This window comes from Schistocerca gregaria, chromosome 2 (genome assembly GCF_023897955.1).
Source record: "Schistocerca gregaria isolate iqSchGreg1 chromosome 2, iqSchGreg1.2, whole genome shotgun sequence".
NCBI classification, from domain to species: domain Eukaryota; kingdom Metazoa; phylum Arthropoda; class Insecta; order Orthoptera; family Acrididae; genus Schistocerca; species Schistocerca gregaria.
This window is the reverse complement of record NC_064921.1, coordinates 671,153,930-671,180,376: the sequence shown is the minus strand read 5'-3', so window position 1 is coordinate 671,180,376 and position 26,447 is coordinate 671,153,930. Positions and strand designations below refer to the sequence as shown.

General features: G+C 37.9%; 1 protein-coding gene across 1 annotated transcript; it reads right to left on the bottom strand.

Moving 5' to 3' along the window:
* Positions 1-2,526: 2,526 nt before the first annotated feature.
* LOC126334717 (splicing factor U2AF 50 kDa subunit) lies at positions 2,527-26,166 on the bottom strand. The gene is made up of 11 exons (XM_049997231.1): positions 25,951-26,166; positions 18,868-19,012; positions 18,475-18,587; positions 18,272-18,399; positions 18,077-18,193; positions 17,777-17,915; positions 16,343-16,425; positions 13,676-13,798; positions 5,094-5,252; positions 3,256-3,420; positions 2,527-3,011 (listed from the first exon to the last, which is right to left on the bottom strand). The coding sequence occupies exons 1-11, from the start codon at positions 25,970-25,972 to the stop codon at positions 2,880-2,882; spliced, it is 1,326 nt and encodes a 441-aa protein (XP_049853188.1). The 5' UTR covers positions 25,973-26,166; the 3' UTR covers positions 2,527-2,879.
* Between the last annotated feature and the right edge of the window lie 281 nt (positions 26,167-26,447).

The following is a 26,447-nucleotide window of genomic DNA, read 5'->3' as shown; positions in this document are numbered from 1 at the left end:
CCCCCCCCCACTTGACATACTGAAACATCAATTACAAAGTTTTTTTATTCAGAGTATAGTGAGCTCCTACAAAGAACCCGGTCACATGCATGAGGTGTGCTTGCTTGTGTGAATGTTTTCTTTGCTGGAGAAGACTTTGCCCAAAAGTTGTAATATGTGACAGCCTTTTTGTTGTGCCTGTCTGCAGCTCAAAAGGTCATCTTTACAGAGAGTTACCTTTACCCCAATATCGTAAACATATTTCAATAGAAACATCATAGTAATGAGTGACAACAGAGCTATGCCAACAGCCTAGTTTTCATTAGGAAAGTAACACTGAAAACCTAACCCACAGAACAACATATTTTGAGACTGCAGCTTATGACAATGTCCTGTCTTTCTGCCATGTCTCCACAGTGATTTTACAGCAGGTTACCACACTGATGAAATGTTTGCAGGGAATACAAGACCACAGGACTTGACTCCCCCCCTCCCAGAAGCAATGAGACTTGTAATACAGTTTGGAGGGTGTAGTTTGTGCCCAATTGTTGCAAGATGTTTGGATGGCAGGGGTTCTTCCATTAATTTTTGAACTTTCATTCAAATTACAGTGAACATGAACCAGTCTTGATAATCAACTGCTGTCTTACTTTCACCTTCATGAGTGACACACACACACACACACACACACACACACACACACACACACACACACACACACACACACACACACATTTACAAAACACTAGTACAATACAGCATGTTGACCAGCCCACTGAATCCACTATTCTAGCATCCCTTACTGTGACATCTACAATAAATACCAATGTTACAACAGGTGAATGGCTCAATATTTTCAAAATGGCACAAATGTAATGAGAGCCCAGTACAAGGAAATGTAAATCACTGAGAAGTGGGACTATCTAGCATCCCACATCACCAAACATGACCAATGCCAAGAGCTATTGGTAGTGAATTATATCTACGAAATAATGTACATACATATGGCAAAGCTGACTGTGCCAACAAAAATTCCTATTATCCTGTGACTGCAAATGGCAGAGCTGAAATGTTGAAACTGCCCCAGGCAGAGCTCAATTTTAGGACTGTCATCAATATTCTGAGCATGAATGGCAAAGTGAAATAGAATCCTCAAACTGTAAAAGTAAATTATTCATTGATTTACTTCTAGCCAATACTATGTAGCTGAAACAGACCTTTAACGAAGACTATGAAACTACAGTTCAGTTGCTACACAGGTTTCATCGAGCAGTGCATAGTCCCATAACATTTTTAATCCCATTGCAAAATGGCTGACAAACTTTTCAGAAAAACCAGACAGCAATATGTACCATACAGTGTTTAACTGTCAAAAGTTCAGTTTAAAATTAGTGCTTCATGTAATTGGTGGTGCATTGTTAACTATAGTCAACAAACACACACCCATAGTTTGAAAGAATTGTCGAACTAAATCACATTTGTACTACATTTAAAGCCCACTTTTACACTTTTCAAGTGACATCAAAAAAGTTGTGTAAAATGTGGGAAAATGTAAAATATGGGAGATAACATTTTAAACTATAAAAGTTACGTATTGGATTCCCCTTGCATTTTCACACTTTATGTATGATAAATGTACATAACAAGCATCAGAAGACTTGTCAGGGACTTATTATCTAATAAAAACCACTGATGTAACTGGAATTGGTAACTAACTGAAAAGTAGAAACATTTGAGAATTTCAAACGTCGTAAACAATGTTTTTGGAAAGCCTGCAGCTGTCTATTATTTAAATAATGAAATACTGCAGTAGTTACGTATTTTTTCATGCTTAACTAAACACTTTTCTTGTTAAGTGCAAATATGTACATGCGCTGGAGTCATCTTTTTGAAATTATCAGGTACTGCGCCACCTCAGTTATGTAGAAAACCACACACACACGCAAACTTTCATTCACACGGTTTACGTAAGATAAAAAATAAAAATACTGCACTTGACAATGAGGAATTCTCTAAAGACCTCGTGTTCAGCATACAAAAATATGTAACCGGCATTGTGTTTAAACTAAAAACATTTGAGCAACACACAGTGAATGACGGCATCAACTAGCACTACAAGAGGCCAAACGCAGAAACACGCTAAATACGGTCCAACAAAGGTGTCACGATGATCACAACAATCACTAAACTGCATTGGTGCAGTACAGAGTTTGGAAATGATTGCGAATGGTTATGATACCTCTATTCGAACAAGAGGTCATCACGCCAAGCTGCTTGGCAGTAGCAGGAGATGAGGCACAGCCAACATTTCTTTACTCAACAAATTTTTTCGTAAGGTGTAAATCACGGGAAATTATAAATATGTTGATGCAAAACTGGGTGCAAACTAACATTGTGGATATCAGAAATGTGATGAGAACGATAAAAAATGTTGTAAAAATGGGAAAACATTGATTCCAGGAACATAAAAGCGAGGTTAAACTGTATTTGGTTTCTATCTAACATTTGAGAACCTAGTAGATAGACAAATAAGAAAGACACAGAAAGTGAGGTGGTAAATTACTCTTTATTTACACAAGGGAAAGTAACAAAAAATGCAGGCCAGACAGTTCTTACTAAATTAAGAACAAAATGATTTCATTTTAGCATATAGTCTTAACTGAAGATGCACAAAAATGAAATACTGGTGTACATGTCTCAGATTTCAAAAATTAACTGCAACTTCCCCATATCAAATCAAGGCTGCCCTTTAAAAAGTTCCAATAGTAATGGTTACAGAACATGATACTATGCTTCAACAGCCAAGTATGATTACCCAAGTGCAGTGGCTGTCCATATTCCGTGTGGACATCCTAGCCAATGCCATACACATCAAGAGAGGCTATTTAGTTTTGTTTACATTAAAATTCTCTGCGATGATATTTATCTGGGTCAAAGTAAGACGTCACCACAACACGGTTGTTGAACTTTCGGCCAGTCAGTGACTGCTGGGCCTTTTGACAATCTATAATTGAATTGAATTCCACAAAAACCTGCAACAAGAATTAAAGTAACAACGGATATTAGTATAACATCAGAATTTGGTTTCACACTAATTAAGCATATAGTTATCAAATTTTCATGTTTAATGTAATGTAAACATGGAATTATGCATGTTCAGAAAAGATTAAGCCAATTAAATCAGCAAAAAGTTTTCTGTCAATATCTGTCATCACAACATGCAATAAATAACACATTATGCTTCACTGTTTTCACAAAGCTAACAATTACACGTACCTTTCCACATCCTGGTACATCTACACCTTCAATAGGCCTTGGAATTTCCACCGATCTCACAACTCCATATTTGTTACACTCTTCTTTTATATCCTCAAGAATATCTTCATACTCTTCCTCGTCCCGAAGTTCTTCTGGAGTGACCATATTGAGCAGACAAAGGACCTAGAAAGCAAAATGTAACATTAGCTACAGAAAATAATGTACCTAGCTGTATTATTTACTCCAGTAATTAATGTATTTCACCAACCACTATTTAATGAACTCTATGGCAATACTTGACATTTCCGAGGCAGTTTAATCGCTTTGCTATAAGGAACTATCTAGAACACACACACACACACACACACACACACACACACACACACACACACGGTGTGAACCTGTACTTCGTGGTCATGTCACCTTGCGACAGGGAGAACTTTAGAGCAATGCTACGCAATATAGTTTCCTGTAAAGCTTAACAGGACACTGCTGGAATCTTCCAGAATGATTAAGGAAGCCTTCAGGGATAACTGTCTCTCCAAACTGCAGTAGAGCAGATGGCACAAAATGTTTGGAGAAAGTGTGGAAGAGGTTACTTCAGGATAAATGCCAACATCATGAACACACAACCGTGTGACTCATGAATGTCAGTCACTGAACACAGATGTCAAATGCAATCTGTGAAGACGATGAATCCCAATTTCGTGGACAATGTAATCACTGGAGAAGAGTCATGGATCTTTCAGTATGATCTTGAGTCAAAGAAGCAGATTGTGGAATGGCACACAACAGCACTGCATTGGAAGAAGACTAATACGAGCACATCCTGAAGTTCATGATCAGGTTTTTTTTTAATGCAATAATGATAGTGACTAACGAGTTCAAACCACAAAGACTTAAATTTTCAAGGAAGTGCTCCAGAGACTGAATCACAAGGTCACCTGCATTCAAAATGAATTCTGTCCTTCATGAAATCTGCGCCACAACAATATGACGGCTCACACCACATCTGTACTTGGTGGGACAATGTGCTGCAACTACCCTACAGTTCCAACATAACCTTAACAGGCTTTTGTTTCTTCTGCCTCAAAGGAAAGCATGAAGTTGGACAACATGCAAGCAACTTTGACAGATTCCCTGAAGAGCATAGGTTGAGGAGTCAAAGAAAGCTTATGATGCATGAAAATCATGCTGTCAAAAAGGTATTGATGCAGAAGGGCCATACTCTTAAGAATTTTAAATTGTTGAATCTATCCAATCAATAAATTAAAAAATGTGATGCATTACTTTCTGGACAAACAATGTACTTTTCCATTCTATGTATATTGATTACTACAACTCCAAGACATTATAAATTGGCCGAGCTTACAACTGACATTTTTTGAGAACATCTAGAATTAATAATTATAAATAAGTGTAAACTACTTCAAGGTTTCAAAATCACTGAATCTTCAAATAGATCATATTCAAAATTAAGAGGTTAAGACTTCATACATAAACTGGTACCAGTGGTATCTGCTATGAAAGCAACTACTACTGGAAACAATAATTACAATGATGTATTTGGTTCTGCTTAGGGAGCTGTAAACCAACTTGTGTAGAAAACTGTTTAACAGTGTTGCCAATTTCACCACAGGCAGATTATCCACTGCTGTTCAACACAAGATTTACACCAAAGCCTTTGTGATACAACAGATAGATCAAGCTCTTGAAATCTTTTTACTGTGTTGCCTCTTATCTATTGCTTAAGTATATGCTTAATCCACTTTTATACAAAGCTCCTTTCCTTTAATTTGTACTTTTTATTCTACAACAGCAACAATGGATTTCCTAATATGTTCAAGGATACTCACTTCGGTAGCAGGTCCAGCACCTCCTACCATTGTCAAACCTGGAACTTGGATTTGAACAGGGGCTTGCTGTCCTATCTGTGCATTCTTTGCACCTACACTTGCTCGTTGCACAATCAATTTCTTATCACCTAACTGCATGCCATTTAGTCCAGCTATAGCCTGGAATACAAGAAACAACATTGTTTCCCATTAGAATTAAAAGTAAAAACTGTGTTTGAAACATTTTAACTTTTATGGTAGCATCCAACACTGCTAACAAGTGTATAAGAAAGCATTTTAACAGTGCAAGTACAGTACCAGCTTTCAAATTCAATTGTTACTGATAATTTTAATAACGAACTAGTTGTAAAAATGTATGAAATTGGTAAATCTTAATCACACCTGGTTAGAATAATGAGGCAGGTGAAAAACCAATGAAAAAATATAAATCCATGTGGTATCCACACACAATCAGTGAAAACATAATCATTACAGAGTTAGAATGAGCAATCTAAGTCATACAAAACACCGCATAATAACCAGATAAAAATTAAGGCTAAGACGCCATGAAAGACAAAAGGGAAAAAATTGTAGCTGGGTGACTGACACATTATGGCTCCTCACGACTTAGAAGAAAGCTAACTATCAAAAACAATATGCTACTTTAAATGTAGTAAGGGCGACTACTTCAGCTCTTTGTGGTAGGAAGGTGATAAGCCAGGGTTACTCTTAAGGTTTGACTGGAAGTAGCTTCTTATTCTACACTTCCAGCCACTGAGCCTGCCATCAACACAGGGTCTTTTGGATAACAAAGGATATAAAACCCTGCAGCACAATCCGTGAGGCTCCTAGGTGGTCACATAAGTGAATTCATTTCCTTGGATTCCTATAAGCCTTGGACCCAGCAGAAAATTATTTTCTTTTCCATGTTTGCAAATGAGTGTTCTGCAATTCTTGCAACATCTGGTCTGATGAATAGCAAGCAGGGCACTTCAGGAATCTGAGCAGATGAATTTCTTGCTACAGCATCATCTCATCTGCTCTGGATGGCAAACAATTCCATATAATATATGGAAAACTGCTCTGGGAGCACTACCCTGAGGGCAATACTAAAGAACATGACACAGCAGCCAATAAAATCCACCTGTTTACACCTATCCATGCGAAATTCTCTTTAAATGCAATTCTAAAGCCTGTAAGACTGTAGTTGAATCAAATCTGCATGAAAATGTGAATATAAAGAAACTGGAGAGAGTTGGACCTGTAGAAAAGAGGATGGGAACCGGCCTCAGAAAATTAAAAGAAACTTTTTGCACCAACATACTGTCAGATGGAAAAGTCAGTGAGGGTCAACTGACAAAATACATCAGCTTCAGCAGTATTATAGAACAACCTTCAGGAATAATGTAAATGATTTGGAAAGCATGAAGAAAGCAGTCTTGACTTCATACTTTCACTAACTCTCAACCGACAAAACTGATACATTCACTTTCCCCATCTGGACACGAATCAGTGTAAATTCCAATAGGCTAAAGTTCCAGGAAGTGTGTGTTGAACATTAACACTCCATTCCTGAAGCTGTTATGGAAGCCATCAAACAAATTTATGGGCACAATATTCCTACACACCATGTATCAGGGATGCTGAGTCACAGATAGGCACAACAAAAAGACATCATTATAGCATTCAGCCATTAAGGCCTTCATCAACAATAGACAGACATGCGCACACCCACCCACACACGCAAATCACAAGCACAACTGTAGTCTAAGGCAACTGAAACCAGACTGCAGGCAGCAGCACCAGTGCATGATGGGAGTGACAACTGGGTGGGGGTACAGAGGTGGTTTGGAGTGGAGAGGGGGAGGGATAGTAAGGTGGGAGGTAGTGCTGGATGGGAACAGGGAAGGGGGCTGGATGGTTGATGACAGTGACTAACGAAGGTCAACAATAAACAGACATACCCACCCACTTAAACACGACACACATGACTAACCTTCGTTAGTCACTGTCGTTCACCCATCCAGCCCTTTCCCGGTTTCCGCCCTGTCATTTCAACACCACATCCAGTTTTTTTTAATTTTTCTCCTTTTCCACTACTTCCCTGCAGAACTTCGTTGTGCGCCAGTTGACTGAGACTGCAGTCTTGTGAGAGTTGCGTTTGCATGAGAGTACGGGGTATGTGCATATTTTTGTCTGTTGTTTGCAAAGGCCTTCAACGGCTGAAAACTATAATTGTGAGTCTTACTTGTGCCTATCTGCGATGAAGCAACCCTGCTATATGGCGAGCAGCAACTTTCCTTCTCATAATATTGCTACATTCCATCCTGAGTTTTACATTGTTCGAAATTTATGGGAACCTAATACACTCATACCACCTCTGATTTTTATACATGGACAGACTCAGAATCCTGATAATATTATCTGGACACAAAAATGTGTTTGTAGGGTTAAATACACCGAAGGAGGGAGTTAGTGATTGCGTATAAACATTTAATGTTGGAAACGGGGACAATTTTACCCCTTATTAAATTAAAATTAAGTAATTTAACAAATTAAAAATTTTACCCCTCATTAAAACATTCCAGGCCATTTTACTATATAACACTGTACCTACTGAAGCAGAATCTCAGTAGCAATTTGAATAGGTACGAATCTATGGACATATGTACATGTTTTCATGACAAGAGTTGCATACTTCTGAAAATTTATATATCTTGTTCTTTTGTATCTCATCTCTATAATTCTGTTTCAGTAGCAAATAACATGGACATGATTTTACATCTTCACTGGCTCCAGAGACAGATACATAAACTTAGCTGCACAGGCTCTGCACACTCCCCTTTAAGATGTTTAAAGCCTTACAGTATTTTAGTGTTAGTTCTTTATTGTGTGGCAGCCACAATAACCTCTCATTTTAAGTGATGCCAAGATAATACTTCATTGTTTCTTAAAAGTGAGAACAGTATCCCCAGTTTCAAAAGAGGTAAAATTCCAGAAGCCATTACAACAAACAGGAATTTAAAACCTGTAGTGTTAGACCATTCCTCCACCCACTTTATTGTCAAATGCAATTGCCGAGTAGCTTGAAAGGTTCGAGCACGCACAGAAGACTGAGAAGTCATCCACAAACTAGGAACAATTTTGCTTAAAACAGTCAGGTAGGACATTCCCAACTTTGTACGGAAAATACCTGTCCGAGAAGAATGAGTTTATGACAGTGGGTAGTTATCCACTGAACACACATTGATAAAGCTGCAACAAATAAATTTTCCTCCAGGTAGTGCTGTATCATAAACCTTTTTCAAACTAAATTGGACGTTGATAAGGTGTTGCATACAGAGGAAAGCTTATTGAACTGCTGCTTTGAGCAGTGTCACTTTGTCAAGTGTGGAGTGACACCACCTGAAACCACACTGAGGGTTACATAGTAGGGACTTAGTTTTGAGAACACATAATCGGCACCAATTGACCAGTCTTTCCTATGCAGCTTAGAAGACTAATGCTACGATCACTACAGGGGTTAGTCTGATCCCTGGTTTTAATATTTGGATTAAGTTACTTTCCACAAGTTGGAAAAGTCCATTAAAGAGCTGAAAGAGGATTTGCTCCAACTGAGTCAAACTGTTTCACTGTCCTGCACACTGTCAGCTGATGACCGGGTCCATTACCACAAACTACTGACTATGGAAATTCAGTTCCCACAAAGAGAGAGGCTGGCTACAGTCCTAAATTTGGTGGGTTGGAGACGACAGCCAACCCTCTCCTGCATCTCCAGACAAGGACAAAAAGCTGGATCATGAGTAGAATTGGTTCTAATAAGAAGATTCAGCAATTGTCTGAGCAACACTCCTTGAAGTTACGACACACCTGCTCTCAGGACTGGCAGACCTGAGTTCCACCTTGAGATCCTCCTGATGGCTTACTATACTTTACTTGTGGGTATGTACCTACTGATCGAGTTTAGGAACTATTGCTAAAAACCTGCTTACTCTAATCCTTCTGCTTACCTTTGCCCTCGCCATTTGAAAAGTTGAAAAATTCGTGTCTGTAGGCCACTAATTTAAGCTTCGTATAGCCCCCCCTCTTGTCTCCCAACTGCAAAACGACATTCATTATTCCACCGAACAACAGGCTGCCTCCCAGATATCGCCTTGGGCTTTGGGATGGATGTGTCAGTGGTATGGCAATTCAAACCTGTAATTGACCCACCCATTCCAGAAACCTCTACAATGCTTGAAAACAGCTAACTGCTTGTACAGCACCTAGTCAGCCTTTCCTAAGTAACATCTTGTCAGGATCTGCTCCATGTGGCAGATGGCTCCAGACAGGGTAATGATTGTTACCATGAAGGTCATCATCCACTCCATATTGAGCAGTTTCTGCAAAGGCAGGTGAGCAGAAGGAGAGGTCCATGGTTGTAGAGAGAACACAGCAGTGCTAAAATGTATAGCTCGACCCACATACATCAATATGTTGTCTAGTTTGTGACAGAATTTCAAGTATTTAATACCTGGGGCAAAATGTGTTAGTCACCACAGCACACTGTGCACTACCCTCCAAGGAGAATGGGAGAGGGCAGTTGTTAAAGAATGTGTATGTGGGTCTCACTGTTAACAGACTCTTACTACATAGTAACAGTAACATGGGCCACTATACAAACAGAAATTGGTTGTGATGTGGTTAAAGGCACAGGCAAGGAACAAAATGTGCCAAACATTGCTACCCCATCTTTCACCCTGTCACCAGCAAGGTAGTCTTCTCTGTCGTGAGGACAGCCTGCAAGCATAGTCATGTTAGTCTGTTTACAATGAGTCTCTTAGACAAGACACACAAAGGTCTACCCTGTATAAGGAATTTCAATTCCTCCACACAAATTCTGTAGTCATTCATTTTCCACTGGAGTAAGAGAGCCACTTCAGCAGAGTGCCTTTGATATACTGGTGCTTGAGTGGTGAGGAATTTAGAGTAAAGGGGAAAGGAGTGGCTGCCTGGGTCTGGTGACAAGGTATCCTCCTATGATGTCCTCAACTGTCAGATGTGTCAGAATGGTGCCTGGGACAGCTTTTGACTCAAATGTTGTGACTCTCTGTGAATATGTTGGGGGACATTGACAGGTACTTTGCTGCTGGGGGGGGGGGGGGGGGGGGTGTTTCCTCAATGCTCACTGAAAAAGTCACCAGTCTCACCTGTCATAATCGCATGGTTCACTATGCCCACTTTGCTTTGGCATGCAAAAGGAGCTGCTGCTGGATGTCATTTGCAATTTAATGTCCATCTTTTCAACAGGTTCCACAGAAGCTTGGCTTCTGCTTATGTCATCCACCTTCCTGAATTTTGCATTCCTCAGCAAAAATGGGGCAGTCTTGGTTCCAGGCAGGGTGGCTCCCACAGCTGGATACAGAGATTCATGGGCTGCCCTTCCACATTTTCTAAAGGTCACTTCAACCTCAGCAACTTGGCATTTTAGGGTCAAATTGCTGGTATGTCTATGGTTAGGTACATAAAACTTAGCCTTAACTCTGAGGAACCCTGCCATTATGTGTTAGGTAGTGCTGGTGAATTGAAGATCACGAAGGTGGTGACCTTCTCAATTTTGCCATTATGCCTTCCCATCATTTGCTCCGCATCGAGTTCTGAGATGTCTATGTCCGTAATATCACAGCATGTGACCACACCCGTGCTTGACTTGGGAGTTAGACAACTGGACAATTATATCACTGTAACCCAATTTTTATGACTTCCTAAGAAGTTGCACCTGCTTTGCCTGTTATCCTCAATCAATAAGGAACCAATTTGCAAACATTTAATATGCCCCAAGATACCAGCAAGTCCTTCCAATACTTGATGAATACAGGAGGGGAGGGGGGGGGCACTTTTTCAAATGTCCCCTCCTTCCTCTTTATCACAAAATTTGCAACTCCATGGGCCCCAGTACTAAGTACAATTTATCACGACTAGCCTCCATCATTCATTTGGGTGAGTAATTGCGAGAATTCCCAGACAACACAGCCATCATGTTGGGGCTGGAAGTATCGATTATATTTGCCCTGGTGTTCCCACAGGCAGCTACGGTCCACCTCAATAGAGTTCCAACTGCCTGGGCAAGCCTTATACAACTTAGGTGTAGCAGATTGCTCACAGGTTACCACTCAATAACTGTCCCTCTTCAAGAGCCATCACTTCATCAGCACATAGCACACCTTGAGATCATGCAGTGTTTTATAGAGAGATTTTTATCATTCTTGTGATCCAGGCAGTTAAGCCAATATCCTCCATACCTGTGGCACACAACATCCCACTGCAGCACTGTATCGTGGTTGTTGGAGCATTCCCAGAGCACACAGTGACAGGTCTGGAAACACTGACCAGTCCCCAGTTCCTGAAAACTCACCAAGCTCATGTGTTTACACAAATGAGCTCCCCGAGGTTCTTGGTATTTAGCATGACCCAGTGGGTACAAGCGACTTATTGAACACCTTGGATTTGGTGAGTAGTACCCTTATAAAGTTTGTCACATTATAAAGCAATTAGTGACCAAGGGGACACATGCAGGCCAACTGTTGAGAGTGCAGAACATTAATAATAAATCCACAATCTCAGTACTTCATACCATCTTAAAGGCTCAGGGTTCTCAAAACTCTATAAAAAGCAGTTGTTCAGGTTACACAAATGCTCTACAAAGAAAGAGACTTAAATGCAAGAAGTAGCACACAGCCAGTGAGCAACTTTCTTTTATAATAACAAGCAATACAACTGGTTAATGAAGCGAACTGTGTTATAAGTTCATTAAATCACATAGGGTTTTGATATTTCATTGTACTGAAAACAGATGTAATAAATTTTTCAAGTAGTAGTCAATTATGCCATCAACCATGTACAGAACTGCTTATTTTAATCATCCTATGTGAAGACAATGCCTGCAGATGGTAACTCTGTTTTACTGTGTTGGTCAATATCTGAATGCCGCATCCAATGTTCTTAAAGCTACAGTTGCTTTGCTGAAGGCCTATTTGGATCCAAGTCAGAAGGTTGTGGCGCTACTGTAACATTTTGTCTTTCTTAGGATATCTTGTGGGACAATATTCTTTCAATCGAGCACAAAATATAGGTCACCCATGTGTTTTATGTATTTTCTTTAGGTAACAGGTAATATTACCAGAATAGCTTTGTAGAAAAATGTATATTAGCAACAAACTATTTCAAGAGCTCCTTGATCAGAGAGAAATTATTTGGTAAAATGCGAACACTGATGCGGCAGTTGGCCACTAGTTTAAATGGGAGAGGATATTGCAAATGCAGGCAGACATATGGTCACAATGGTCTTCAATTCATCAAAATGGTCGTCAATCCCTTCTGGTAAGACACACACGAGCCCAGTGATGGACCAGGACTAGTCTTTACTCATTACAAAATAAGAAACAAAAGCGACACACAGCGAAGTAAAATACTCAAAGTCTTTTACAACAGCTACTGCACAACTGCTTGCCAGATTTGGGAGTGTCAAAACATGATAGCACATGCCCACTTGTACTGGTACCTTACACAACTGTAGTTCAACCCATTTAATCACCCACCCTCTTCCCCTGCTTCCTAGATCTGCTACATTAAGGTGTGCTCAAATGCTTACAAATAATAGAAAATGGAAGCACACTTACACATGTTATTAAAACGAATTAAATGTCATTCACCCTATCTGAATCTTGACAATGAAACTACAGAACCAACTAAGGTTTTGTATTTCAGAGAACTGTATAGACAGCAAAAGTAAAATATCTGATGGCCCAGAGTGGTGTTGATAAGTTTTCCAAACTAAGCTTTTAAAGTGTATGAAATGTAAAGTTTACGATCAGTGTGTACCACCATTATGGAGGAAATATTCAAAAATGTGTCTTTGGTGCTTCAATAATGTGATATCAGCTCCCCTTCAAAAACATTAGTTTGTAAGTGTACAAGTCAAATGTTGAAAATAGGCAGGCATTCCAAGTAAATAACCAGAGTAGAAGATGACTGATAGTAAGATGGGAAAGTCCTCATACCAGAAAAATGTATAACATATGGGCTAAAGAAGCCCTAGCTGGGTTCCAAAGTAAGGGAAGAGAGGCAGTGACCTAATGAAAGGTGGGAAAGCAGTCTTGACAACATGCACACCACATGTGTAGCCAAAGATCAGTTTAGATATATTTCTTGGATGCAGATGTGAGTAGATCATGATAAATTTATGTGTTATCTTCATAACATTTCAGCATGTGATAAATCACACAAGTCAAGTGCATAATGATATAATACAGAATTAAGGAATTACCAAATCCGCTAATTATAAATCTCAATTCTCTTAGCAACCTAATGATTTTGGAGATCACAAAATTTAGTAGAATTTCATAATAAAATTGTTGGATTTGTCTGTATGTCAACACAACATCTTTTAATAAAAAAATTATTTTTGTTTAGATGCAAAGGGTTAATTTCAGCATGGCACTGAAGCATCACATTTTTCTAATATATATTATGCAATTAGTTTAATCCAACTGAAACAACAACGGCAAATCCCTATCAATTACTTGATACAGTGATATTAAATGTCTATGTCACTGCAGACGTACCTGGTCAGTCATTGTCACATCAGCATATTCACAAAAGGCATAGCCTTTGCTTAACCCTGTGGCTGAGTCCTTCACAAGGTTGAAAGCACGTAACTGTCCAAAGGACATAAGTAACTCTTTAACCTGAAAATGGAGATATTAACAATAGCAAAAATATTTGTTGCAACACTTTAAACACCCATGAATTATTAAACATTTTATACTGAATTAACACTATATTGAGCAAATGACCTCTGAATGAAAATAGCAATACAAATTCACAGTTAACAAAATCATGGATGTTTGTTATATTACAATTATATAATTTGGAACTGAATGCAATAATAATTTTCAAAATGATATCCCTTCCCCATCGCTTTTAGTAAAGTTGCATGAAGTGCAAATAGTAAAATGATCAAAATAAATTTTAAGAATAAGAAATGAATGTAAATCTCAAACTGTTAACATGCTTTATTATTTTTTATTGATCTTCACTCATTAAAACTACTTCATATAAAATTATGTTCCCATAAAACACAATGCAATCAATAACAAAAACTTAGTAACTAAACCACCCACCTGTACCAGCTGCAGCCATGGACTGAAAGATAAAATTTTAAGGTTGCATTGTGACAAGTTTTATTAGTAGCCCACATGGGTTTCATATGAAGTACTAGCTGCTAAATGACAAACTTCTGGCACATTTCATGTGACTATCCAACCAATCACTTTTTTTTACCTAAACACTTGTCACAATGAACCACACACAAAACTAAACATACATACCATAATGTTGTCATGAGTTCCACAATGGGGGCTGGAAAATTCTAGTTCCCCCAAAACATAAAATGTTTTAGAAAACTTGCCTTTCATGATCCCATAATGTGTTTGTGCGTGTTTGTAGCTCTCTCATATTATCGACAAGCAAAGGATGGGTCTTACTACCCGCGAAACCTTAGCTACGACAGAAGGGGGGAAGAAAGCAGAGGCATAGATGAGTATCCGAGTTTTTTTTTTACAAAAATAACTTCAAACATCGACGAAACTCTTAAATTATAATTATCTATATAATATGAACTAATACATGTAAATGTTTCAGTGCTACTTAGACATATGGGTACATGGATGTAACATACTGGCCAATTTTCTTGTACCAAGAATAATACAAGGTTTGTTAAACTGAAATATATAACCTCAATATTATTCCTAATACAGAAGGAAAAAAATATCAAACAAATTTACATTATGAAAGTGACAAATTTATATCCTTGACAGACCAGGAAAATTTAACATCCACATCACTGTACTGTTAAGTACGCACCAAACACATACATGTAATTGCTGGAAAAAATGCAGACGTGTCAACGTCAAATGGGAAGAAAAGTACTGCTGAAATTCATAAAACTTTATACAAATAATAAAGTATCCTGAAAACTGCCACAGGTGTTTACCTGGAAGGCCTATATTTCATTAATGTAATAGGCCACAAAACAGTTCTGAAAGAAAATGTTAAGTTTAACATCACTGGCCTGGAAAAAAAATGAAACAAATCTGGAGAGCTACAATATCATTTTGCTGAAAAAGTATTTTGCCTCTCGTTCAGTTTTTCATCAACCTGCAAAATAATGAGAATCTTGTGCAAAAGATGCAGTTTTTCTGACCAAGATCAAGGTTAAAGACTGAGGGGCTTGAAGTATCAGCATGATAAAATAGATAAAATGAATGAAGAGCCCAGCAGCAATCCATATTATTCCATTCCTTATCTCCAGTAACTGCTGCTGTGTTGCCATGTACCAATACACAACTACATAGTTCAATAGCAAACAAAATGGATTTCGAATGATAAGGTTCCCCACGAAGAATTGTGATGGAAACAGTACACAACACTGCTCTAAATGCAGACAGCAGCATAACAAAAGTCTCACCAACGCTGGGCAATAATGACGTCAAGCAAAATGGATTCTGTACTGTAAATTTGTACTCACCTGGGATATATGAACTTGGGGCAGTGAGGGATCACAACACAGTACTCAATGATGGTAGAAAAAAATTACACACATGAAGACAGGAAATTAGCAGCTACATGATCTTAAAACGCCAGATTACATGCACTGCCCCAAGCTATCAATTAATACATCACGCAACTTCATTAAGGCACTTTGCGCTATGAAGACCCAACATCTCTCGGCATAGATCATCAAAAGTACAAACAAGAATTCTGCAGCAAAACTGTTTGCTCTTCCAATGGTCCTTTCATGGGTCTAAAACTTAACCTTGTCAAAACAGTATCCAAATGTTATACATTCAATGAAGTGTGACACTCGAAGAGGACCAACTACTTACAAAAAGATTAGAGAAAACCATTTTGCTGAAAACTGACAACTGTACAGACAAGCAATTTAAACAATCTCTTCCAACAAGGTTGATAACAGTTCAAATTCTCATAAACAAAGTAAAAGTAAACATTTTAAGAAACAATTCTAAAATACTTTACACTAGCATTTACATGAAATGGTTTTCATCAACCTTCATAAAGACTCAAGAATCAAAATTAATATCTTGTTATATATGCTTTCATTAGCTTAACATTTATGGTTTCAACTAAAATTAAAGAAACATTTCAAGCTCAGCTAATTTAAGAATATTTGTTGATACATTTATCAGGAAAGCAAAAATGTCAGTCCATACCTGATCCTCATTTAAGTAATTGGGAAGGCCACCAATGAAGATCTTGTGCGGTGAATCCGGGACTACCGTGCTAATCACGCCTGCTAAGCAATACACAAGACAACCCCTTAGTGGCAAAACACTGCTTCATAGCTGACCAAGAGATTATACTAAATATAGTATGACAATAGAACAATCTTATTTGGGACAGGTGAAACAGAAACAAAGTACAATTATTAACCTAATATTACTAGTTACAAAAATTTAAAAACCACATTAATAATACCAGTTAACAGTACACAGCAATTTCATACATCTATATACTTCAGCAATAAGGATCACAAGCTTCCTCCATTGCACAGACTAGGCTTACTGCCTTGCAAAAGAACTGTGACTGCCTTGCGAAATTATATATTTCACCCTCAGGTCACAAATGGTGCCAACAAGTTTCAACTTAGCAAATCAATGTTTTAAATATTATGAGGTGGCAGTGCAGCGACATGAAATGAAACTCTGGGAACTGATCTTACGTTTAAGTAGAATCTAAAATGCAGTACAGCATGACCATGTACTGTAAATAAACAAAAAGATTACATCACACAACATACAGGACTTTCCTCTGCCAAAATATACATAAATCACATATGCTGCAATTTTCTTAACATTGATTGAAACACCGCTTCAAAAATGAACAAATGAGAACACAGAAATAATGAAGTGAGGGCCGGAAAATGTAAAATTTGTAACGACCCTTATGCTTGGGAATATGGATACTGCTATTTATGAAATTTTCTATTTTTGGATACAGATTACAATATATTAAAGTGGATGTTCACAAGACACAAAAAGAAATAGAAAATTTTTTTTCATATTTACTTCTATTTTATCCAAGTCACTATTACACAAGACTACTGAAGTGAGAGAACACAGATGAAATTTTATTAAATAGGAATATGATGAAGTGACAAATGTAAAGGAAAACAATTTGATGACTGAAATAAGAGATTTGTGGACATCCAGTACAGAAGAAAAATATTATGAGGAGGCAGTGCAGGGACATGAAATGAAACACTTATGAAGTTCTGATGATGTTCGAAGACATCAGTTGTGTATGTAATCTCAAAGTAAGCCTCTCAGCTTTCAAACACTCAATTATTAGTTAATGTACTTTAGACTATCTTTGTTTTGTTTCACCATCAGCAGAATTTTTATATCCAAATCAGATTGTCCTACTGTACAGCTCACAGCACTGTCCTTTTATTAACCACTGTACCACTGCTAACTGTGAGGAACAGCAAAACCACTTTTTGAATTAAAATGGTGACTCCTCAAAAATCACAGTGGCAAAGAGGTTACCCTATATAAACATACTTGTGTATTCAAGCACAAGTAAACTATTAAAAGGAAATGCTAGTGAGCTCTGAAGATGTATTTTAGCATAGAACTCAAGCATACCAGGAACGTTAACTGATGGATTCTCTGACATCCCTGGCATTGGTTGGTAGTCATGGGGCCTTCTAATCTTTAAACTTTGACCTTTGAAATTTATTCCATCAAAGGCCATTGCCTGTGTGGTCTCATCTATTGACCGAAACTGTAAAAAAAGAATTGCAAAAAATTATACTTAATATAATACTATATCATTTTGGAAATGATTTAATACAGTTATATAATATTTACTATCTGCTACAGAGTACTACTATTTATATCTTCTTAAAATATAAATTAACCCAACTTGATTACAGTAGTACTCACCTCTAAAAATGCAAAATTCTTGTCCAAGTTAATCTGACAAGCTAAAACTGGATTTCCTGCTGCTTGAGCAAGACCAGAAAGGTGCATCTGCTGGTTAAAAAATTCCATCATTTCTTCCTACAAACATAAAAAAGCATTAATCAACAATACCAAAGACACTGCAATGCCAAATTTTGAAATTTCAACTAAAATTACCTCAGTGACCCCAAATGGAATATTGCCAACATACAGACGACGAGCTTGGCGAGTAATTGTTGAACCAACCACAGGCACTGCTGCTTGAGGTGTGTCAGCTACTATATTAGCTGGAATCTGGCCAGCAGCTACAAAATAAAATTAAGATTTTTTAGAGTGAGCTAACATAATACTTTCAGATCCAATTTTTAAGCCAAGCTTACCTTGCATCGCCTTGTATTGGAGGGGTGTAATGTGCTCAAAGCCTGGTGGAGGTACATCCCAATATAAAGATGGTTTCCTCCGTCTTGACCGTTTCTCTTTTTTGCTAGGTGACCTGTGCAGTAACAATTTAATTATCACCTGCTAAGCTATACCCATTGCTTAAAATAACTGATAAGATGTTTCAATGATTGGACTAGTCTGGGCCAGGCAATTTCAGTTTTGAACACTATGTCCTCAAGTTAACGTGTTTTGTAGGCGAATACACATCCTTTAAAGCCTGACTGGTTGCATACAAGCAAAATTGTACTTCCCCTCCCCCACAGTCAATGGGAATTTTATTTATATTTTATTTGAGCTATGGGAGTAGTACTAAAGTAACAGAAGGTGCATACCTGCTCCGTCTATCCCTGTCACGTTTATCTCTGCTACGAGACCGTCTACCACGGCTTCTTGAGCGGGACCTCTTTCGGTGCTCTCTAGATCTTGATCTTCTTCGTCTATCCTTATCTCTATCTCTGTCTTTGTCCCTATCTCTCTCTGAAAAACAAAGCACAAGTCATTAACTATTTTATTTAAAGTTTAAAAATATACTTAATTTGTTTTCACTTTTTATGCTTATACTGATTTTGTGTCTTTATCAGATGCACAATGAGATCATTCCATCTTATTTAGTAATGGTTATGTAAAACACACACCCAAAACCAAACAATACTGATGGATCAGATGACGCGCATGTGCGAATAATCATCATAAAGACAATTTCACGCTGACAAAAGCTTTAATTCCTGATATGCACACTCAAACCTCTGTGGTGTGTGTGTGTGTGTGTAAGCATTTCCTATGTGAAACATAAAATTTAATCCAATAGTAACTGAAGTAGTTAGGATTGACTAAACAAATGAAGGCCTCATACATAGGTTTTGTGAAAGAAAAGAATGCCATGACTACAGAAGCAAATAGTTTTTTAAAAAAGTTGTTTCTACAAGTTTCTTCCAAATTCTTTGATTTCAGGTAAATATTACCTTCTGAAAAATTGTGATAAGTAATTTAATTGTGTTCACTGTACTTGTGACAAATTATTAAGTCAGGCTATCATAATCTCAAATTATCCACCATTCTGAAGCCAAACACCAAGGTCACCATAAATGAGTAGTGAGAATGCTCTAGTTACTATTGTTCTTAGAGCAACACTAATAATCTGGGACATCAAATTTTAAAGCAAATGCACTACATTCTGTCTGGAACAAGACTTGTTTTGGACTGCAGAAAGAAAATTAGTAGCAATAAGACAAACAGCTCAGCAACATTGTTTTGTTGTCTGTCAACCACAGGAAGCCAGCCAATGGCTGAAAGCACTTGAGCAGATACCACGAACCACAATGCCACACTGCAAACCTGACACACTTGCCTGAAATGTACTAATGAGTGTCTTGCTTGTAACCACTGCTGTCATTTGTCTAACTAGACATCTAGTTTGTAGTATACTTCATTTTTGGTGTTTATTAACTGTTTCATTTCAACCCTCATCCAGTATAACAATCTGTGCAAACCCGAGATGAAGTGAAACTGAAGAAGAAAAATACAGCTAGACTTGTGAATGTGTGTGTTCAGTAAGGGACCACTATGAGAAAGAACAAAAGATGAGCCATTATTTCCTGTTAGGTTGCAGAGGAAGCTTTGACAGCAAGAACACCAGGAAATAAGCAGTCAAAGATGATGCCAGCTTTCAACAACTTCCGAAGAGACTGCCATTCATGTACTATAACAAAGGAGAGCACACCACACTAAATTGCTCATCACTTCCGAAAGAATCTTTCAAAGGCAGCAAATTTTCACTGCGTTCGAAGACAGGCTTCATGTATCCAGTGTTTAGTAGACGTAAAATGTTAATTGAAAGGACAGATGGTGGCGCATGACTGATTTTCTGTGCAAGATCATGAGTGTGACATTGAAAAGTGTAATGTGGCTAGATGAGACTGAATAATACCAAATGCCAGCCATTCATTATGTAGAGGCTGGAGTGATGAGCACCCATGGGAACAATGGCAGTGCCTGCTGGAAATGGTGGGGAAATTACGGTTTTACATGCAGGTGCATTTGAGAGTTTTGTGCCAAACGGCCCATTAATGATTTGTTTGGAAAAGACAGGTGATGACCAAGACAATATGAGCAGTATAGATTTTGAGAAGTGGTTAGACATCGCTTATTACAAGTTTGACAAGTTGATCAGTGCTTGTTAAGTATAATGCCCTGTATCACATTATTCACAACTGGTCACTAACTTTGGAAGCACAAACAGCGGCTGAAAAGTAGATGTGGATCTCAGAAGATTTGTAGGCTGAATTCCTCGAAACGGTGGCACGAAAATTATGGTCTTCAACATACATAATTGATGAGTTCCCTAAAGTCATAAGAATGGAATCTCACTTTTCCCCAACAACTGAAGGTGTATGGATGCAAATAATGTTATTCCAAACAAAAATGAAAAGGATTACTTGTCAATGTTATACCACTGTGAAACTGTCAATGTAACCCGCGAGACCTGAAACTCATCACTGAGGCAGCCGAAAATGCAGGCATTGTGGGAGAATGAGCGGGAAATTTAATTATACGCATGACAGGAAGCAGTGCAGAAGAAAACTATTTGAAAGCAGACTGACAGTCATCTCATTGCAAGTACTTTCCAGATAACTGTAAACACACTGACATCCAGCCTGTAATTTTAGAATTAGTTACTGCAAATATTTAACAAAAAATTCTGAATGTTCTCCCAGACTAAAAATTGTTTGCACTTCTACTGCAAAATAACGAAACCTCTTATTCTGGCATATTTAATACTAAATACAACTTGCATGTTGTGGAGATTTGTCTGTAGCCTTAGTATAGTGGCCTGGCACGAGACACCGTAAGCCAAGACCAGCAACATTGTTAATCTGTCTGTGTGATCTGTCAATATCATAATTTTAAAGTCCTCTGATTAATCTTTTATAACGGCTAGCACCACACTGTCTTTTGTACAAGATGTGATCTGAGTACCCAGAACACCAAAGATTTTACAGGATGTCTTTTTACAAGAGGTATTTGATGATATCTGAATATATGCCTTTCAATGACTGGAAACAAGAAATGCCCTTAAACTAATGCCGATAAAGAGGTACTCCAAAATTTCATCAATATGTAAAAAATGTTAAACTACACTTCTGCAACACTTCATTAAAAGAGAACTCCCTATCTTAGAAAATTTCAAGGGATTAAGCAGGCATGGGCAACCTTTGGTGAACCCCGAAGTCTGATTCACATACTCGAGTTTGTGGGCCAGGTCGTAGTGTGACACGACAGCAGTGCTCCTAGCTCAAAGTAAAAGCTATGGCGCCCGTGACAACATGCAAATCACACCCCTTCCCTGATACACAATGCCAACAAATTGTGTCTCAAACTTCATTTTATGTTCACCAAATCTTCAAAAAAATGTTTACTGTGCAGTCATGAAGCATCGATTGCACACCAACCAGCACAGCGATATGGAACGAAATCAAGAAGGTGCTGACCCGTGCACCAATGGAAAAAGCAGGCAGTGCCATACCTCCAGGAAGATTCGTCAGCAACCCATGCCAAAGCTGACTTAACCAGAGTTAACCAGCCACCCATCACTGGTTGGGCCCAGTTTGGTTGCAGACATCAAGAGCATCAATACATAGTAACAAAGCATAAATGTAATTGGACGTCCGAGACAAAGGAGAACATCAAACCATCCCAAGGATAAGTTAATATTTTTTTTGATGTAAATAAAATAGAAAGAAACTTCCACATAGGAAAAATATATGGTGTATATATGGATGGATATGTGTGTGTGTGCGCGCGCGCGCACAAGTATATACCTATCCTTTTTCCCCCCTAAGGTAAGTCTTTCCGCTCCCGGGATTGGTATGACACCTTACCCTCTCCCTTAAAACCCACATCCTTTCATCTTTCCTTTTCCTTCCCTCTTTCCTGACGAAGCAGCCGCCGGTTGCGAAAGCTCAAAATTGTGTTTGTGTGTTTTATTCATTGTGCCTATCTACCAGCGCTTTCCCGCTTTGTAAGTCTTGGAATCTATATTAATATTTTCTTTTTTGGAAATAAAGTAGTCTTAATTTTAAAGTATTATGTGCAACTCATTTTGGATTCCTGCCACCAGTCATCATAACTTCTCTCCTTCCTTGTTTGTATTGGAGCCAACTCATAGTAGCTGACAACACTTACATTAATTCCCGGGTCGTGAACTGCCTTATGTTTCACAATTGCAGCCTTAAAAACTTCCACTACAAAATTCTGCAATGCTATTAGTAAAGAAACAAACTAAGTGTAAACATGTGAAAATTGGGTGCCATGCATCTTTAAATGTCATGGAAAAATAAACAATAAAAGTAACTCACTGCAGCAATTTCATCATAAAATAGCTTTAATATTAACAGTTGCAGTGTTACAATACATTCACAATAGACGTGGAATTTAAGAGTATCTTTGTGATTTTTGGCCATAAGCAGGTCCTTAGTGTATTCAAAATTTAGTATGTTAATGTTCAGACACTACCAGCACTTTTTTTTTAAAATATTTGTCCAGAAATATGTCTCACAAGGCCATGAGTTGCTTCTGTGACACTAAAATGAAGTTTAAAAGTATGAATTACTTGAACTTATAAATTTGTTATAAACAAAGCCAAACCAGAATAAAATTAACAGAATGGTGAATGTCGGAAAATATGTTATAGGCGGAGTACAACGTGGGTGCCACAAATTCCTTCCACGACCAGACTGAACCTAACAGCAAGCTGAATCTGGCTATCCAGTTGTATAGGCTATACTAGAGTCCTGGTTTCCTATACTAGAGAAAAGTTTTTGTTTAGGCTATACTAGAGTCCTGGTTTCCTATACTAGAGAAAAGTTTTGTAGTGGATCACCCTTTTTCTGTACAGAAGATATATCAAAATCCTCAAATATATTATGTAACGAAAGTTTATCGAATTTAACGCATTTCTAGTTATGACAGAAAGTGTATTAAAGATGGCAAGAACATAAGCAAAGCCTATACTGCAGACACACCTGTTACCACTATATGTAGCAGTCAAGTTCTTCACAGGCTTTCAAAGGTGTAATAAGTCTTAAGTCTCTTCGGGTTTGCTGCTAGATCCTAAAATCAACTATTCAATATTTCAGCGATCCCACTGTTCACCATCTTCAGGAGAGTACTCAGTTGATTTTGGGATCCAGTAGCGAACCCCAAAGACATTCAAGTTCATTTGCTTTACCAACTAAAATTATTCCCTTAACTTTGATTTCCACACTAATGCATGCTATGACCTCTTTCATATATCATTGATTTCATCAATGTAACAATTAATTCATACATTTTAAAGAACTATTTCTGGCTTCAGCACATACAGTGCAATTATTTGCATGAGAGCACCTTTTATTATATTATAGGAATTACGTCAGACATGCTGAATATGAGTAATTTCACAAATTGTTGGTTCGTAAACATATTAGCTGAGGCACCCTAGCTCAGTTCAGTAGATGTAGGTAAAAGTCAATATACTTCATACCAATAAATTTAAATAAAGAAGGGTAGAGTATAAATGTTCACTCAACCATACACATACAGGACTTGTCAATATATGAATATGAGTGGCCCATTGTAAACTTCAGTCCAAGGGTTTGATAGCTCAACAGCATATTGATAAACATATGCTTACCTTTCCTATCACTGGTATGTATTCTTGAAATATCCACCCATGATTCCTCATTTACAGAGCCTGAAATATGTAGCTCTGCCACGACAACCTATTTTAACCAGTTGGCATACCTGGATCAATATTGCCAGCTTTTAGAGTTAAAAAATATCATGAATTAACACAAGTTTAACATTTGTTTACTTCCTTCTGCTGCAAACCCTTAAATTATTGCCACCTAATCTCTCCTCCCCCCCCCCCTCAAGTTTCGAGTTGTGGACACTTTTGGAGTTATTAGCGTGGCTTGCCTTATAAACATATGAATAAGGAAGAAAGTTTAGAGAAATCTGTTGTTTTGCATTGTTTACGAAGAAAATATATAACTGAATTGTGATACGCCAAATTTTTATAGTTTTTGCTGCCTCGTTCCATGGGTTCACCGATGTACTGCATGAATGCACATGGTTTACAATTTGATAGTGCATGAAAATCCAAACCCTAGCAAACCAAAATGATACATGGAACATTTTTCAACTGAACCAAGACATTGGGCTACAATGCACTTCAGTCTCACATTAAAGTTTCTCAGTGGGTCCAATATTACACTAAGTTTTTCATCACTAAATAGCAGAATTCTATCTCAAATACCCTCATCATTTCTATTAGTTTGCCATCAATAACACTGAAAGTATGAAGATAGTTAAGCATTCCACAGTTTAATTTTGGGGCACTAACTTACTGTCTTATCAGATGCACATTTAAGATCATTCCACCATGTTTGGTAAAAGTCACGTAGAACACGCAACCAACACCAAACAACAATGATGGATCAGTTGACGCGCATGTGCCAACGTTCATCACTAGACAGCATATTTCTGCTTGGGAGGGGCGGGAGTTTCCCATCTTTGTCTATGCCCTGCTGATTTCTCTCTCCACAAATGTGAATTAGTGTACATCTAGAACTCCTCTTACAGAGAAAGAATTGTCCACCTATTCAAACGTGGTCTTACTTTGTTGCCTGATAGATAACATGTTTCTATACATCAACGTTCTTTTTCCTCTATTATAATCAACATTCTGGAAAAAATGTGGATTGGGGAAATAGTGAAGTATTGAGATGCAATCCATAAAACTCAACTGGATGGAAAAACCCCGTCACCATCTAGTAATTCTTTAAGCTTTACAGCAAATGCCACAATAATACATAAATCTACTTCCTTACAAATACCAAAACGTGAAACAGACCTTTTTACAATTTCAAGAACCTTTCTCTTGGTACACTATATGCTACAGGCAAGATTTCTACGATTTGGTAAACCAGCAGGAGCAACTTTAAAGGTGTTACCGTATTATCCCAACATAATATTTTGAATTTTAAGGAATCTAATATTAGATTATTACAGCACAACCCCAGCTCAAGGTCTCCACAGCAACTTATCAAAATTTTCGGGACCCTCCACAACATACAATTTTAACAGGACGGGTCTACAAAATACCAAAATATTAACTTCACAAATTTTATGTATTGGCGGTAGTTAAACTAACACAATCATCTCCAAACATTTCGACGGCATTTCATATTAGCTTTCCTTCACATACTATTTCAAGTAAACAGTCCAGATTTTAAAAAAAGACAGTATGCAGTCGTAATCTTATTGCTTGAAAGTATAGCTACAAAGCAAGCAGATAATTTACGCGTAATTCATGGAACAAGTAGCCATCTTTATAACTGAAAAACGATAAAGCATATTTAATAGTAGAAACTTACCGCCTTTATTTTCTTCGCCCATTTTCAAAAACGGTTACTCAAATAAAGAGATTGATACTCAAATGTGACTACGGGAAATCATGCTACACATCCAAACGACAAGAGCTACCTCAGCGTCCAAGACCTCCAACCCGGCAAATGGACGCACGAAACCGGAAATAAGATGGCTGGAGGCGCCACTTGGCTAGTTCGATCGAATTGTTTCTTGTGTATTCTCAACAGCTATCTCTGAAATCAGAAACACTCAGATGCTCAACAAACCAGTCACGCTATTGCCGTATGACATAAACGTCGAAATTTAACGTAGAAATCCTGTATCGTACGATAAAAACAGTTTAGAATATAGTGTTTCTGTCCATTCTACACTGAGAGATTCCTTAAGAGAGCTACGGTGAAGACATTTTAAATTTGTAGCACATCATTTAGCCTACAAGACAATAGACCTGTTGTACAATCTAGGGCTAAATCCAGGGATAGCTAACCGAGGAATACACTAA

What these genes read in the sequence shown, in the direction of transcription:
- LOC126334717 (XM_049997231.1), bottom strand. Translation starts at nt 25,972, where the DNA reads ATGGGCGAAGAAAATAAAGGCG. An exon ending in AGAATTTTGCATTTTTAGAG is followed by an intron (nt 17,916 to 18,076) that starts GTGAGTACTACT and finishes CTTTTTTTACAG; the next exon opens with TTTCGGTCAATAGATGAGAC. An exon ending in ATGTACCAGGATGTGGAAAG is followed by an intron (nt 3,012 to 3,255) that starts GTACGTGTAATT and finishes TTCTTGTTGCAG; the next exon opens with GTTTTTGTGGAATTCAATTC.